This window comes from Epinephelus lanceolatus, chromosome 6 (assembly GCF_041903045.1).
Source record: "Epinephelus lanceolatus isolate andai-2023 chromosome 6, ASM4190304v1, whole genome shotgun sequence".
In the NCBI taxonomy this organism is placed as follows: Eukaryota; Metazoa; Chordata; class Actinopteri; order Perciformes; family Serranidae; genus Epinephelus; species Epinephelus lanceolatus.
In genome coordinates this window covers 32,226,406-32,242,651 of record NC_135739.1, presented here as the reverse complement: position 1 = coordinate 32,242,651, position 16,246 = coordinate 32,226,406, and the positions used below count along the sequence as shown (strand labels likewise).

General features: G+C 41.6%; 2 protein-coding genes across 3 annotated transcripts in view; one reads left to right on the top strand and one right to left on the bottom strand.

Annotated features, from left to right (window-relative positions):
- Positions 1–4,543, bottom strand: part of lrrc7 (leucine rich repeat containing 7) — a 156,866-nt gene extending 152,323 nt beyond the window's left edge. Inside the window, exon 1 of one of the 2 annotated variants that reach the window (XM_033621600.2) lies at positions 4,288–4,543. The gene's annotated coding sequence lies outside the window, so the exon portion shown is untranslated. The remainder of the gene's footprint in view (positions 1–4,287) is intronic. The other variant, XM_078168975.1, reaches the window with a different exon arrangement.
- Positions 4,544–6,778: 2,235 nt separating this feature from the next.
- Positions 6,779–16,036, top strand: ccdc17 (coiled-coil domain containing 17). Its single transcript, XM_033622853.2, has 15 exons — positions 6,779–7,158; positions 7,634–7,762; positions 8,858–8,926; positions 9,229–9,352; positions 9,442–9,580; positions 10,041–10,157; positions 10,311–10,444; positions 10,692–10,814; positions 13,398–13,573; positions 13,721–13,806; positions 13,999–14,214; positions 14,393–14,528; positions 14,895–14,981; positions 15,100–15,210; positions 15,315–16,036. The coding sequence occupies exons 1-15, from the start codon at positions 6,961–6,963 to the stop codon at positions 15,456–15,458; spliced, it is 1,989 nt and encodes a 662-aa protein (XP_033478744.2). The 5' UTR covers positions 6,779–6,960; the 3' UTR covers positions 15,459–16,036.
- Positions 16,037–16,246: the final 210 nt, after the last annotated feature.

Sequence of the window (16,246 nt, the reverse complement as noted above, 5' to 3'; positions counted from 1 at the left end):
CACAAAAATACATATTTTTCCTCTTACCCACAGTGCAACCTATCAGTCTAGATTGTTTTGGTGTGAGTTGCCGAGCGTTGGGGATAACAACCGTAGAGACATCTGCCTTCTCTCCAATATAATGGAACTAAATGGCACTCGCAGTGCTCCAAGCTCCAAAAAAATTAATATAAAAAACTCAACCGCAACGTTTCTTTCCAGAAATTACAACCCAGTTACTCAGGATAATCCACAGAGTTTGTTGTGAGCAGTTTCATGTAGGAACTTTTTTTTTCGACTGAACTACACCCACCAACTGCATCACCGCACAGAAGGAAGCATGCATCTACTGCTAGCTCACCTAGCATCACTGAGCTAGCTAACCTTACAGCTCAGTTGAGGAGGACGCCATTATTGTTTAAATCTCGCGCTTTCACAAGAGCCTATCTTCCATGAGTAGATGCACTCTTCCTTCTGCGCAGTGATGCAGTTGGCGGGTTTAGCTTGGGTGAAATAAAACAGTTCCTAGATGAAACTGGGGACTCATAAACAGTACTACAGGTGAGGGGAAATGTATGTATTTTTGATATTGGGGTGAACTGTCCCTTTAAAACGAGTCATTTCAGTATACTTTTACAATTGAATTTGGCGATAATTGCAGTTTCGCACCTCCTATTAACACATTGCCACTGACAAACTGTCACTGATACACTGTCATCCTGTGATCTTACAGGCTGTGCTAAACACGAATGATTTCACGAAACCTTTACCAGTCAGCTCCAGTCGGGCGAGATTTGAGGCTTACCAGGACTCAGATTGTTACTGTACACTTGGCTGGAAGAATCTCTCAGCTGTGGGGCATCCCAGCGAATCCGTGGGCTAAGGTGAATACCATGTACTTGTGATGTTGTGGGCTCAAATCTGGCTCCTGGTCTGTCTCACCCCCTCCCACCCCCCCTTTCTCTCTCTGTCATCTTCCCTGCCACTGCTTTGCATGCAGTCTAATGAAGCAGAAACAAATCCCAATGCTTTATATCTGCAGTAGACAGAGCTGTGAAGATGAGATGTTTCCTCCTACGCAGGCAGGCAGGCAGACAGGCAGCAGCTTGAGAGACCCGAACACCTCCAGCTCCAGCTACTGTAATGCTATGGAATATCTGATAAAGTCTCACTGATAGCAAACAGGAAGGCTGCAACCTCCATCGGAGCTGTTAGCTAAGCTGATGGATTTGTTCTGTAGATTTATACCTGCAGCGAGGATGTGAGTTCATTGTGTGGACGATATCAGACCTGTAGTCACCGTACAGCTTCAAAAAAATATAAACTGTATACAGGATCTGTTTAAGTTACCCAAGACGAATTCAAAAAGCAGCGAGGCTGCCATGTTAGTCAGTTCTCTTCCAGTTGACAAGATGGAGCAGAGTTTTATGAGCAGAGTGAGTCAGTTACAACAAGATGGTTGGAATGAAATGTCTCCATTCAGGAGGAGTGTGCGATCACAGGCAGGGGAAGCACAACATCCTCTTCAAAAATGTATTAGAAATAAGTCAGTTCCATCCACTGACCATCGATAAAGTGCATTTTTAAATATGAGATTTTTAAGAATTTTGATGCAATAAAAATGGGTGTAAGTTTCTTTTCAACACTGGGGTAGACACATATGGAATGGGGTTTTTTTGAGCATCACTCACTTAATTTCCTGCATTCTGGTTAATTTTGCTGCATCAGTTTATTGTGTAACTGTCATTAATATTGTCAAAATAAAAGTCCTCTGCTACTTTCATGTTTTTATATTTGGGCGGATAAATGCACGTTTTAAATATTGAGGGGGATGCGTCCCCTGCGCCCCCCGAAATCTACACCCATGGATAGAAATACTTATTTTTTGGGAAGCATACATTTCTGTTTTAATCTCTCTTAAGCTAGCTTATGTTTAACTCAATTAATGTAAGTGTTGAAAATGTTTAGTACAAATAAGGGCCATATCCAGGATTTAGAACATTTTGGGATCTTGATTTTAAATTCCCTTCAGATATTTCTAACTTGTCAAAAACTAGACTGTTTTTTTTTTAAAAAAAAAAAAAAAAAAAAAAGAAATCATGAAATTTCACGTTTTATTTAATGATTTAACAAATTTTTTCCCTGTAAATTATATCTCCCTACATTATGGTCTAAAAATGTTGTTTCAAAACCTTCTCCACACTGCCATGTTATTCTATAAAAATCCCCTTTATTGTCATTTGTTTAGTTTCAGCATTAAAACAGTAAAAATTAGTCAGAATTGTCCTAAAAAATATGTGTCACCAGGGTCAGTGCAGTGCCGAAATGACTTCTAGTGCTGAGCTTTGGACTGTCATTATATTTTAACAAACATTATTAGTTTCCTCTAACATTACTTAACATGGTAAAAGGCTATTTGGAGCATTTCTTTATTTTTACCAAAACCCTGGTTAGGGTATGCATTAAAAATGTGAGCAGAATCAGTTAAGTTAGTAAACTATACACTTCACTCATAAAAATGACTGTATGATGTGTTATGGTTGATTTTGTTTCACAGGTTATATATAATTCAGTGTGTAGAGAGCCTATTGACATTAATACAAAGGACCTAAATCAGTTATATGGATGTTAAAACGTTAAATGTCTGTCAGGCTGCAACCAACAATTGTTGTCGTTATCAACTGACATCGATAAATCAATTGTTTTGTGTACAAAGTGTAAGAAAACATGCATCAAAAGTACACTTAGCTAACTTGCTTGTTTCATCCAAGCACTATTGAATCAAATATGACATAGGACAGCAGCAGTTGCTCCAATTTGAGAAGCTAGAACAAGTAAATATTTAGCATTTTTACCTGAAAAAGATACATATAATGATTATTTGGTTATCAAAATAGTTGCACATTCATTGTCTGCCAATAGATAATCAACTAAAATCATTCAGCTTTGCATTTAAAGTTTGTAACTACAATATGTATACTGACAATCAAGAAATGCAAAGTGATTATATTTTGGATCAAATGTGAGAGCCTTCCTAATTCTGTGTTATTGCTTAGAAGACAGAAAATGATTTTATACTGCTGCATTTCTATATTCACAAAAGTACAGCAAAACATGTAAGTCTGCATCTGTAACTTTCTATTTGACACAAAGGAAGTCTCAGTTCAAGACAACGTGTTCCCAACAGGGCACCTCAGCAGTCGAATTGTCTTTGTCACTGGATCTAATTTTCAGATATTGGGTCTTGGGAAAATTGTCTTTACAAGGTCACTTTGTCTCTCTCTGTAGTCCAACCCCAGTTTCACAAAACCCAACAGGAGGATGAAAATGCTCCTTAAAAAAAGAGGAAGAAAAGAAAGATTTCCTGCAAATGAAACTTTTCACACCTGATTGAGAACAGCCTAAAAGTGTTTGAGGCCACTTCAGGTGGCTGAGCAGAAGACTTTCAACAGGAGAGCAGGCAAGCGGAAAGCCAAGTCCCCTGATTGTGCACAGCTGTGTCCTGAGGGCACGGAGGAGCCGGCTGTCACCTGACCCCGAGGTGATTAATGGATGTTTTAGGGAATCCTGGTGGCACGGAGAGCTGGGCGCGAGTGCCATTTCACTTACAGCGAAATGACCCGTGTCTCATTTTCCTTTTTTATGATCTTTCCAAATTGTAACCCAGTCATTGGGGATCACAAGTTTTGTCACCTGCACACTTTTTAACTCACACATCAGGGATATATAAAAATATACATACAGATGGATGGATTCCTCCACACTATCCCACTAAATAAAGTCTCAATGTCTTTCTAGGTTACAGTAGAAAACAGACACTCCTCCAAATGACTGTAGCAGAGAAGCTTTTCTGGACTAGTGGGACAGTGTGATGCTGCACAGCCCTGATACAGGAGTATAGATGGAGCGTTATGTAATTAATACTCCTCCTCCTATGCAGATACAGTAGGCAAGCCTAGAAATCCTGGCCTCAGCTGTAACTGAAGCCCCCGAAATGACTGACACAGCTCATATGGGTGTCATTTTAATCACTCTGGCTCCTATATTCCCATATAGACAAGCAGCTCTTGACTCAGCTAAAGCCTTTACTGTAAAACAGGCAGCCAACGGAACATACAGTAACACCAAACCCCCTCAGCCACGCAGCATGCAGAGAATCTTTCTCTCTGTCTCACCCACACACACATATATAACATACAGCCCCCCCAAAAAACCCTGTTAACCTGCTATCCCATAATTCAGTGCTGGCAAGGACAGGTGACTGGTGAAGCCAAGACAGACAGAAAAGTGACAAGGGGCTTCTCTTACCAACAAATCCCCCCTTCTTCAGGAATCCTTCCCTCTCCTTTTCCCTTCAGCCGGCTTCTTCCAGCACTCCAGCTTTCATCTTTCCAGTAAACAGAGTAGGAGGAAGACGGCGGAGGACTTTATAGAATTAGCATTCCTCTTGCTCCTGTTGTTTTCTCTCCGTCTCTTCCTCTCTTCCAGATTTCTCCACAGTCTCCGGGGGGAAGCGGGAGCATCAGTGATACACTGCCGCGCGCTCCGCTGCAGGAGGCTGAACGTCAATCACACAGGTAACCTAGGGAACCGCTGCGCCCGCCTCCCAGCCCCCTAAGCCGGCGCTGATTGGTCAGCTGACAGGGAACCAGAAGTCCTCGCGGATCCACAGATGGTATACCGAGAGCTGTGGTGGGATCATGCACAGAGCCAAACAAACAGTAGTGGATTGCGGTACTTGTGAACTCTCTTTCTCTCCTCTCGGTCTCTCTCTCTCTCTCTCTCTCTCTCTCTCTCTCTCTCTGACTTCAGTGCCTACCGCTTTATTTTACAGTTGCTTAGCAACAGACTGGCATGTGTGAGTGTGTGTTGCATAGCAGGAGGAGAAATGTGGGAGAGAGAAAGTTCAAGTCCTCAACTCTCTCTCTCTTGCTGTTTCTGTCTCTCTGTCAGAGGTGTGGATGGATGTTGAATATTTCAGCTCTCAGCAGCAGCAGCAGTCTGTCTCAGTATTATGGAGGCTGCTGTTGTTTCAGAGCAGCTTAATATAGGCAGGTAAATGCAGCACTAAGAGGTAGTTAAAATGGGGAAGTCTTGGAATGAAAGGAGTGAACCAGAGAAAAGTTTAAGAATCAGTCTTATTTGAGAATAAAGGGAAAACACTCTCCATTCCATCTTTAACTTTGGTGCATTAAAATCCTTCCACCCAGAATCGAAGAGATTAGAAGTGTGGAGACCTATCAAAATATCCATAAAAACCTCTCAAACCACTCCTGCAACAACATCCATGTTTATGCTTCCCATAAATAAGCTCATCATGTATGAAACAGTCATGTTTTTACAAATATGCCCAAACACTCTGCATTCAAACCTTACCCACCATCCTGCCAAGTGCAAAGGATTGCACAAGTCAGAGCATCCTGCCTCCTGCACTTTCACTGGTCACAACTGCTCTGTCCTGACTCAGTAATCAGATTACATTTTTATATATCAAGTACATCTCTATAGTGTCACTTGGGATGCATGTAAGGAGTTACACTGCCAACAGAGCATTTAATAAGACAACTGGAGACAAAAATCAGTTGTTACTGCAGTGATGAAGTTGCCACAACCTTCTGTAAAGCTGATTGTACACACAGCTGTCAGCAGGGGGCGCCATTTTCACTGACTATAGTAGGGGAGAGAATTGAAACAAGTACAAGAAGGTAAAGTTTTGAAGGTGCAAACTGATAATTACATGTAGGCTATTTTAATAAGTTAAACTCACCACAAGACTTTCTCAGATATACTCAGAGATATATTCAAAGAAAGATATATTCAGAGTGGTGTGGATGTGTTCAGCCCAATAGAAATTACTGATAATTGGGAGTGCTGTTTCTAATTATGGGCAGTATACCTTTAAAACTAAGTTGAATTTGCCTTAAGTAGAAACACACCCACAGCAGCTGGGTCCTACACAGGGAAATAAACTTACACGCCTCTTTAGTTTGTTTACTGCTGATATCAGACATCAGTGTCATATTTACATGTTTCAATATCAAAGAAATTATCTGAATACATTTATAAAGTGTCTCAATAAAGTAGTTAGACGAGAGAAAATCCCCTCAAAGGACCTGACCTTGTTGAGTCCTTACTGAAAACATGCAGCCAGACTATCAGTTTTTGTTGTTTTAGTCATTAGGGTCAGATTATTGTCTGTGTCGTGAGAAAGAATATACTCACTGAGGTCTAGGCCTTTTACTGCTGATGCTTTGGAGCCAGACGTCCTCTGCACACAGCTGCAGTCAGCCTCTCAGAGTGCTCACTCGAGGGTGCGAAAACATCAGGCAGTCTGAGAATTTAAAAAAAGGCACATTATGAATATTCATATGGGGAGAAGGAAACATATGGGAAGTGTTAGCTTAATGTGACTGGGAGTAGCAAGTGCAGAAAGTGAGAGCTTTTTTCCGTTTGCTTCAGACAGAAGCTCGCAGCACTTTAGTATGAGTTTCATTGTTAAAGTGGGCGTCAATGTGATGGGAAAAGAAAAAATGACAGCACTTTTGACACATTCATATACAATATGAAATTGCAGTACTTAAAGGAGCTGTATATGGCTTTCAGAGCATACGTATGATTCAGAGTCTGACCCAGGATTGTGTGCACATGGAAGTGGCTTCAAAATGTGTGTGAGGTATTGGGTGGCATGTTTAGAAGAATTCACCACACCCTTACAACAGATTGACTGGCATGGGGACAGTTACCAACAAACATACAAGCCAGTAACTCCGTAGTTAAGGAACCAAGCAAACATGTTTTCCAACCCTTACGTCAGCTGACCCTTTTTGTCTGTGTTTTTTGTCTTGAGGATTGTCTTTGCAACAATGGTTTTGTTTCTTTTGGTGTGTTTTTCCCCACAGTATTTCAGTTAAGGATTAGATTATTAATTTTCAGCAAATTTCAGCTTCCTTCATTCTGGATAAACACCATCTTTGATACCAGATGGAGAGGGAATTGATCTGCGGAGACTGTAACATGGTGTTTCGCTCCACTGGGCTGCTTGAAAAACACCAAGCACTCCTCTGCGTTGGGAGCGAGGTAGGACACCTTCAGGTGCAGAGACACAGCTCTGAACTTCTCACGAGAGACAAACCTGGATATGTGGAGCCTAAACAGACAAGAACCCCTGACCTTGTTCAGGTGAGTAGACTTAAGTCACACTGATCTAGTAAGGTGTGAGCGAATGGACGGGGGGTGCATTCCCTACTTTGTAGGACACTAAAGAAGCAAATGATATGATCAAAGTGGAGGGGTTGATTTACCTAAAAAATGCTTCATATCTGTAAAAATCATTTAAACTTTACTATTATAATATGAAGTCATGAACTTCCCACAAAGTTTAGAGTTATTGCTGTAGGGAGGTCTGTTTGCCATGTTGCTACGTCAAAAAATGCAGTGACAATTTAGGGTAAAATACAAATCACAATGATTGAGCACTGGAGTTAGCAAGATAAATAGGAGTGTTTTCACTATGAAAGACAGTATTTGCTGCTGCTGTATTGGATTGCAGATATTGTACAGGTGAAACTAACAAACTGATTTAAGGGGCACCTCTGTCATCGTGATTAAGAAACGGATGCGGTGTAAAATGCAGCACTTGTCTTTGTGTGTGCAGCTGAGAGGTCAACGAAGGAACACGACCAGGTGGAGGAGTGTTGACACCAAACCTCAGCCAGCAAGAGCAGAGGACAAACCAGCAACCAGCCAGATTGAGAGGGCAACTCTGCAAGACCTCACACATGAGGTAAAACTAAACCCCCGCAGCCAACCGGACATCAGCTCTTCCGCACCACAGCAGTGTCAACATCTAAACAACACCATGACAAAAAACAGCCATTTATTCACTGTCAGTTCCCAACAAGCCATGATTGTTTTACCTCAGGTTCAGAAGAACTCACCTGAGATGAGGGTGTCAGGGCAACATGTTGTGTACACACGACCATTTTAATCGTCACTTTACTGAGCACTGCAGGCGCTTTCGTGTTGTCTTTGATTAAAAATTCATGTTTGAATATCACTGTCAATCAAGACACGTTGAAAGAGCAACTTCAAAAGGGGAGTAAGAACGGTATTATATTTTATAGACCTACAAATATACACATGCAAGCATTACTTTACCAGAGAACTGTCTTGAGCTTGAGTCACAAATTTGAGTCACAAGCCTCAACTTGACAAAATCAAAAAAAGACTTGCAACTTGACTGAAACATCAGTGACTCGTGACATCACTTGGACTTGAGCCTTCTGACTCGAAAATACTTGATACCTTCCCCTGAGCCCAGAGATGAAAAAGTTTGCTATTTAAAAAGAGTTTCACGATTCAGTGCATTTACACTCATATTTACTCACAGCAAGTCAGCACTTCTCCAAATGATCCACTTTGTTTGAGCCAATCTGACAGCATCCAGAACCATGAAGAACTAACGTTACATTACTGAGCACCAGTTGGAAAAAAGTATACTAAAGATAATTTTGTTCAAGTGCAAAAAACTACTCGGTGGTCAGCACAAAATGAATTGCAGCGTGCAAAATCTGTGGGTCAGAACGTACAGATGAAGATGCAACAAAGAACAAAAGGTCAAGAATAATATTTACGTAATTAGTGAGCTAATGCTAAGCTAATGTTAGCTTTATATCTAAGTAAGTTTTTATTCAACTCGATTTAACAAATGAAAACCTTACAAAAAGCATTCAGGATTTTTGTGAATTTAATACATTATTACTCTGTTGTTAAAATTGCATTACATTTGGTGGCACATTATGACTTGTTTCGGACTTGTGACTAGACTTGGGACTTGAGTGTAAAGATTTAAGAACAATTTCTCTCTTCTGACTTTCAGTTTCTCAAGTTAAGGATGTCCATTGAAGAAAATCTGCCAAACTGGTCAAAAAGGTCCACAGATACTGAGGTGGGCTCTGTGTTTCTTTTGTCAGTTATATTTCACATCCAGTTTTTGCTTTTCTTTTACTCTTCTAAGCCTTTCAGCCTATGGTACCTGGTGAGTACTTTGAAGTATGTCCAGGTGCTATAAGGTCACACGTCTATATGGAAAAATAGCTTCAAAAATATCAGAATGAGTCACAGGTCACTCTGTAAAGACGGGTGCAAGACAAGTCTACAAAAAGATATGAATCATTTTGCTCCAGGGTGTAACATGTTTAAGACCCAATGCTGTGCATGAATCTGTTCATTTACAAACATGGTCTTCAGGCGAGTGGGCATCAGCTGGGTCACAGTGAGAGACTTGAGGAGATGAGGGAAATGGCGACGCTCCACGAGCGCCAACTGGCCCTGATACGTGCTCACAACCAGCAGCTGGAGCAGCAGAGAGATGGTGAGGAACAAAGAGATTCCATCCTCTTAAATGTACTCTTAATGCTGATGTCAGAGATTACTCTAAGACAGTGTGAATGTGTGTGTCAGAGCTGGCCCATCAGGTGAGTGTCCTGTCTGAGCAAAGCAGCACAACTCACCTGGAGAGTCTGCTGATGGAGCTCAGAGAGCAGGAGGAGGGAAACGAGGAGACGCTGCAACAACTCGCTGAACATCTGCATGGATTACGGTAAATGTGTGTTCTATATGTCAGGGTTTCAGATTTTCTTATTAAGACGTGACTGCTGAGAGCTCAACACAGACGAATTTGGGATCCAACCTGCAACATTTCAGTCTGTAACCACCGATGGTGCTGCCAGAGCAGGCACGGGCACAACAAAGAGTGTATTTAATGTGGATTTGTCAGGGTAAATTATGTCGGATGCAGCATTCAAAAATAAATTAGTGCTTCTGTGGTGCTCTGCCTCTAAGATGAATATTTAGTGAAATATGTTTTTTTTCCTAGCTGCTAGATGACTCAGAGCATCAATTATGTATTTCATTATGCCCGGGTAGTTCCTCATTGCAACATTTGCGGTAGAAAAAATTACATTTGCTATTGTAGGGTGGAATGCGGCTGGGAAACTTTCCACAGATGCCACAGCATGATCTAATTTAGATGATCTACTGTGTTTTTGTTCTCTTTTTAGTGTGCAAGAGGTCTCTGTACCTGCTGATCAGCCAGATCTACACAAGAATAAAAAGATGCATCATGACAGCTACAAGCTCATTTTGTCTGCAGATGGCCCTCTCTCTGCTCAGATAAAGTACACACATACATCCTTCAAGAGTCATTTATTTTAAAACAAGATGGACTGCAGATTTGTCTTCCAGTTTGTCTGGTTGCCATCAATATTATTTACATATGAATATGAATTAGTTGTGGTTATATGAGGGCAAATCAGGTCTCTTTGTTGCAGAGCCCTGTGGCAGGCATACATGCAGTCAGGTGGGTCAGATCCAGCCATTGTGGCACAAATGGTTGACCTGCAGGCAGAAGCCCAAAGTCTGGAGAAGACCCAACCAGCGACAGCCGGCGAAGCCAAAATGAAGAGTAAGCATCAGAGTGATGACGAACAGAAAATATGTAGCGCTCGTCACTGTATAACTCTGTCAACACAGCTGTGCTCAGTGGAACCTTTATAAAGTTTACTCAGCTTGATTTTCCCACTCTGGAAACTCATTTCCTCCATTGGAGTGTCTAGGGACAACAAAAATTATTCTAAATCTTGATACACACTCGAGACTTGAGGGTAATTACCTTTTGGCTCTGAGCCACATTGTGTTGACCTTGTGTCCAGAGATGAAGCCTCCTCGGCGGGGTCCAGGCTGGGAGCTGCTGGCTGTAGAGCAGGAGAACCAGAGACTGGAAGAGGAGATACTCAGGATCCAGCTGGCAAGGAAGCGACACCATAACTATGACGGTTAGAGTTCTGACAAAGGACTTTTGTTATTATTATATGTAATTAGCTCAAATTAACCAGAACGGTTCATGTTCCATGCCATGTTAACATAAAAATGAGTACTTAGAATGAACCCTCCAACATTTTATGTCTAAAGGTACAGTACAGGCCAAAAGTTTGGACACACCTTCTCATTCAATGCGTTTTCTTTATTTTCATGACTATTTACATTGTAGATTCTCACTGAAGGCATCAAAACTATGAATGAACACATGTGGAGTTATGTACTTAACAAAAAAAGGTGAAATAACTGAAAACATGTTTTATATTCTAGTTTCTTCAAAATAGCCACCCTTTGCTCTGATTACTGCTTTGCACACTCTTGGCATTCTCTCCATGAGCTTCAAGAGGTAGTCACCTGAAATGGTTTCCACTTCACAGGTGTGCCTTATCAGGGTTAATTAGTGGAATTTCTTGCTTTATCAATGGGGTTGGGACCATCAGTTGTGTTGTGCAGAAGTCAGGTTAATACACAGCCGACAGCCCTATTGGACAACTGTTAAAATTCATATTATGGCAAGAACCAATCAGCTAACTAAAGAAAAACGAGTGGCCATCATTACTTTAAGAAATGAAGGTCAGTCAGTCCGGAAAATTGCAAAAACTTTAAATGTGTCCCCAAGTGGAGTCACAAAAACCATCAAGCGCTACAACGAAACTGGCACACATGAGGACCGACCCAGGAAAGGAAGACCAAGAGTCACCTCTGCTTCTGAGGATAAGTTCATCGGAGTCACCAGCCTCAGAAATGGCAAGTTAACAGCAGCTCAGATCAGAGACCAGATGAATGCCACACAGAGTTCTAGCAGCAGACCCATCTCTAGAACAACTGTTAAGAGGAGACTGCGCGAATCAGGCCTTCATGGTCGAATAGCTGCTAGGAAACCACTGCTAAGGAGAGGCAACAAGCAGAAGAGATTTGTTTGGGCCAAGAAACACAAGGAATGGACATTAGACCAGTGGAAATCTGTGCTTTGGTCTGATGAGTCCAAATTTGAGATCTTTGGTTCCAACCGCCGTGTCTTTGTGAGACGCAGAAAAGGTGAACGGATGGATTCCACATGCCTGGTTCCCACTGTGAAGCATGGAGGAGGAGGTGTGATGGTGTGGGGGTGTTTTGCTGGTGACACTGTTGGGGATTTATTCAAAATTGAAGGCACACTGAACCAGCATGGCTACCACAGCATCCTGCAGCGACATGCCATCCCATCCGGTTTGCGTTTAGTTGGACGATCATTTATTTTTCAACAGGACAATGACCCCAAACACACCTCCAGGCTGTGTAAGGGCTATTTGACCAAGAAGGAGAGTGATGGAGTGCTGCGGCAGATGACCTGGCCTCCACAGTCACCGGACCTGAACCCAATCGAGATGGTTTGGGGTGAGCTGGACCGCAGAGTGAAGGCAAAGGGGCCAACAAGTGCTAAACACCTCTGAGAACTCCTTCAAGACTGTTGGAAAACATTTCAGGTGACTACCTCTTGAAGCTCATGGAGAGAATGCCAAGAGTGTGCAAAGCAGTAATCAGAGCAAAGGGTGGCTATTTTGAAGAAACTAGAATATAAAACATGTTTTCAGTTATTTCACCTTTTTTTGTTAAGTACATAACTCCACATGTGTTCATTCATAGTTTTGATGCCTTCAGTGAGAATCTACAATGTAAATAGTCATGAAAATAAAGGAAAACGCATTGAATGAGAAGGTGTGTCCAAACTTTTGGCCTGTACTGTACGCTTACAAAATAACAAGTTAAGCATCCTTCTACAGATTTATAGAGCCTCTTAAAGGAATACTTTACCCACAACATGATAATTTGTATGTCAACTATTCAGCCCATGTGATGTTGGATTCAGAAAGACAAGAAACAAGAAAAGTAGAACTCCTGGCCCTATCAATTTTTGCCAGAATACTATTACTTTGAAGCTGTTTGTGCATTCCATTGAAAACACGTTTCCCAGCTCATTCATTGGCCAGGAGTTCTGCTTTGACTCAACCATGCCTGCTGCTTCCTGGCCAATGAATGAACTTGGACGTGGGATTTAAAAGGAATGCATGTGCTTGCCCAGGTACGCTATTCGTCCATGTGCAAGACTGTTCATGAAAAAGTGTTTAAAATATTAGGCTTTTAGCAAAAATGCATGTGTTGGGGAAGTACTGAGCATACGACTGCATAAATGAGACTTGGATTGTGCTGCATAAGTTGTGTGAGAGTTTGTAAATGGATGTTTTGATACAGTTTTGCTGTTGTTAAATGCGGCCCCCTATTACTTAAGTTCATCAAAAATTTTCACCAGCTTTTAATTTTCGTTTATTGTGGAGGCATGTGAGAAATGCAAAGTTGTCTTCAAGAATTTAGCATAACATGGAGTAAGTAACTGATATACAAATGATCATTTTTAGGTTGAAGTCTTCCTTTAATCCACCTTGCATAGTGATACATGCAGCTCTAGGAATTGAATTGATTATTATTAGTGATTATGTAATATGTTGTGCTTCTGACATTGTGTGCCAAAAACAAAATGAGGCTGTTTGTGTGTTCTCCAGCAGCAGTGAGGACTGAGCTTGAGCTGATTCAGAGGGAGAACCTCCTGCAGATTGCCAGTTTACAGGCAGAGATGGAGAGAAGCAAAGCTCCTGGGCCCAGGAGACAGCCTCCTCCGCCTCCCCCACCTCCACTCCCACTCCAGCCCAACACTCACATTCATGCACCTCTTTCACTGGTACATTATTCACAGTTGTAGTCAAAACCATTTACTTAGCTCTCCAAAAGAACACAGGGCAACTCTTACTAATTCTGTTTTTTAGCTCTGAGTAATTTGACAGTGTTTGTCTGTGACATTGATTCAGATGTTCTATATGTCCCTCAGTTTCAGGCCAGACCCCTTTCCTCTCCACTGGGAAGATGTGTTTTGGACTCCCTGGATTCTCTGGGTCCAGCTCCCTACGACCCTGCGTCAGTTCAGTTCTCCACAGCATATCAAAAATCGAGTTTAGCCACACACTGAGCTCACATCATGCAGTTTTTTGTATATTCAAAGCCTGTCAAACAGCACATAGTCACACTGAAGTAAACTGTATCCAAATCTGTCAGTGTTTTAACCCACTTACCTTTCCTTAAATTAACTCAAGTCCTCTGGCGTTTCAGAGCTGGTTTTGTGGTTTTCTACGACCTGGTGCTGGGAGTTGATGTCTCTCAGAGGGCACTGCGTTTGGTGGTAGCTCTCCTCGCAGAAGGTCAGGAGGTGGGATCGCCGACTCCACTGCCCCCTGTTCAGTGCCTGCCGGGACTGTCCCTTCCTTACACCCACAGCCTCACCCCTAGGAACTACGCTCTCCTGTCAGTCAAACAGCCTGTGCCCAGGTAGCAGCGACACCCAGGGAAGAGGAGCAGTGTTTGTTATTGTACAAAGCAGTGAAATGCTTTGGAGGGTGTAGTTCATAAAATTTGAATTTAGACTGGAAGGAAATGCACTTGGAAAATATCTAGATTTTTTTTTTTTTAAATGTACAAAAATCTACAAAAACCTTTCCCTCTTTAGGATCCAGCCGTCAGCATCCCTTTGTCTAGTGGTGGAGGTGCAGGCAGCCAGAGATCTGGACGTTCACAGCCAGGAGGTCTTAAAACTGACGTCCTGTGGCTGGACACGAGTGGACCTCTTTGACCAGTACAACCAGGTAGGAAATTACATGGCCTATACTGCTGTTTTTACATTTGACTGTACAGTTATAAAGTTAAGGGGATGTAGGAACCTGCAACTCACTTTATATTATGTAAAAAAAATAAATAAATAAATAGTGTATCGAGGCTTGTGTAGATTTAAACACTAACTTGACCAAACTTTTACTCATTTCAAGACAAGATGTGTAGATAACTGATTGCACCATCTGGCTAAATTTATCACTAATCCATCAGATTATCATGCAAATCTAAAATCACCATCTGCCATTTTGCACAGTTTAACCAGTCTCATTGACTCATTACTGAATACTCAGGTTTATAGTAAATGTCATAACATTTTAATATTTTCCCTTCACTAACAGCTCCGTAGTGGCCACTGGAGGGTACCAGTGCGCAGTCTGCCCATTCAACCCTCTTTAAATCTTGCCCAGCTCAACTCAGTGCCACAGGTATAAAGATGCCAACAGTTCAGTTTATGTGGGTGTTTCAGTCCGATGTACCTTTTTGGCATACAGTGAAGCCAGACAGTGAACTGTACATCTTACTGTGTGTTTCTCTAAATTTAAGGTGGGCAACATGGAGCTGTGTGTACGCTTGGTCAATGGAAGAGATGGAGATGTTCAAACTCTGGCAAAACCTGACCCAGCCAGCACCAGTCGCTACAAATACCCAGCTGTGGTAGGATGTTAACCATGGTTATGGCTACTAAATTACCCAACCTTTATACTTTTGTATCCATGCTTGTCTGTGGTGCTATTTGTATGCCTTGTGTCTTGATACAGGTGTCCTCACATCTTTCGACTGTCCATGGAAATGCAGTTCTGCCAGTTTCAGCTCCACAGCCGACAAGAGTGGATGACGTGTCCTCTTTTTTGTCTTTCACTAATCACCAAGACCCTCCACCCACAAAGGCCAGTCAGAGTTGAAAACAAAATGCAGTGCAGAAAATATCTCTACAATCAAGACATGAACTGTTATGGTGGCTTAAGTGAGGGCTCCTTTCACCCCTCATCTTCAAGACAATGAAGGCATTTACTCTTTTTGTTGCTGTTAAAATGTGCAGGTCTACAGTAGAAGCCTAGTTATGCAAAACACATCTTATGTGTAGCACCACGAGCATGATTTAACAATCAATGTATCAGGTTGGTTTTAATGGTACATTTTTAGCTGCAACTATTTAACAGCAAAATGTAACCAATTATTTTTCTCCATTACCTTACCTGGTCTATGAAAATGCCAGGAAGTACTGAAAAGTGCTAATTTCAAGTTCTCAAAGCCTGTAATGTGTCCCACCATCTTGTTTTACCAACAGTACAAAACCCAAAGACTGTCTCAGATATTGAAAGGGGGGGGGGGTTTAAATGCACACAATGAATCCACTAATCACTGCAGGTTTATCCATGTTCATCTGTGGCACCTGTTTCTAGGGTAAAGTATTCATTAAACAAACACATTTGCAAAAAAATTAACAGATTAAATATATTTTAATAAAGCAAAACTTGTGGCAAAATGCTGTCCTAACTTACTCCTAGATATTGTGTTAAGTAGTTAGATGTTTGAATGAAGACCAACTTTGAGCAAAACAAATTCAGGTTGTCACACCAGTGTGGCTGCCAAATATTAGTGCACGTTCCACTTCTTCAAAACTGCAGTCAACATCTAAGTTTTTGTCCTCATCAAGACTGTGATGTCTCAAGTTCTCAGAGTCTGAAGA

Excerpts from the sequence above, each read along its gene's own strand:
- ccdc17 (XM_033622853.2), top strand. The coding sequence starts at position 6,961 with ATGGAGAGGGAATTGATCTGCGGAGACTGTAACATGGTGTTTCGCTCC. Across the intron at positions 7,159-7,633 it reads GAACCCCTGACCTTGTTCAG|CTGAGAGGTCAACGAAGGAA; the intron begins GTGAGTAGACTT and ends TTGTGTGTGCAG. Across the intron at positions 9,353-9,441 it reads GCTGGAGCAGCAGAGAGATG|AGCTGGCCCATCAGGTGAGT; the intron begins GTGAGGAACAAA and ends TGTGTGTGTCAG.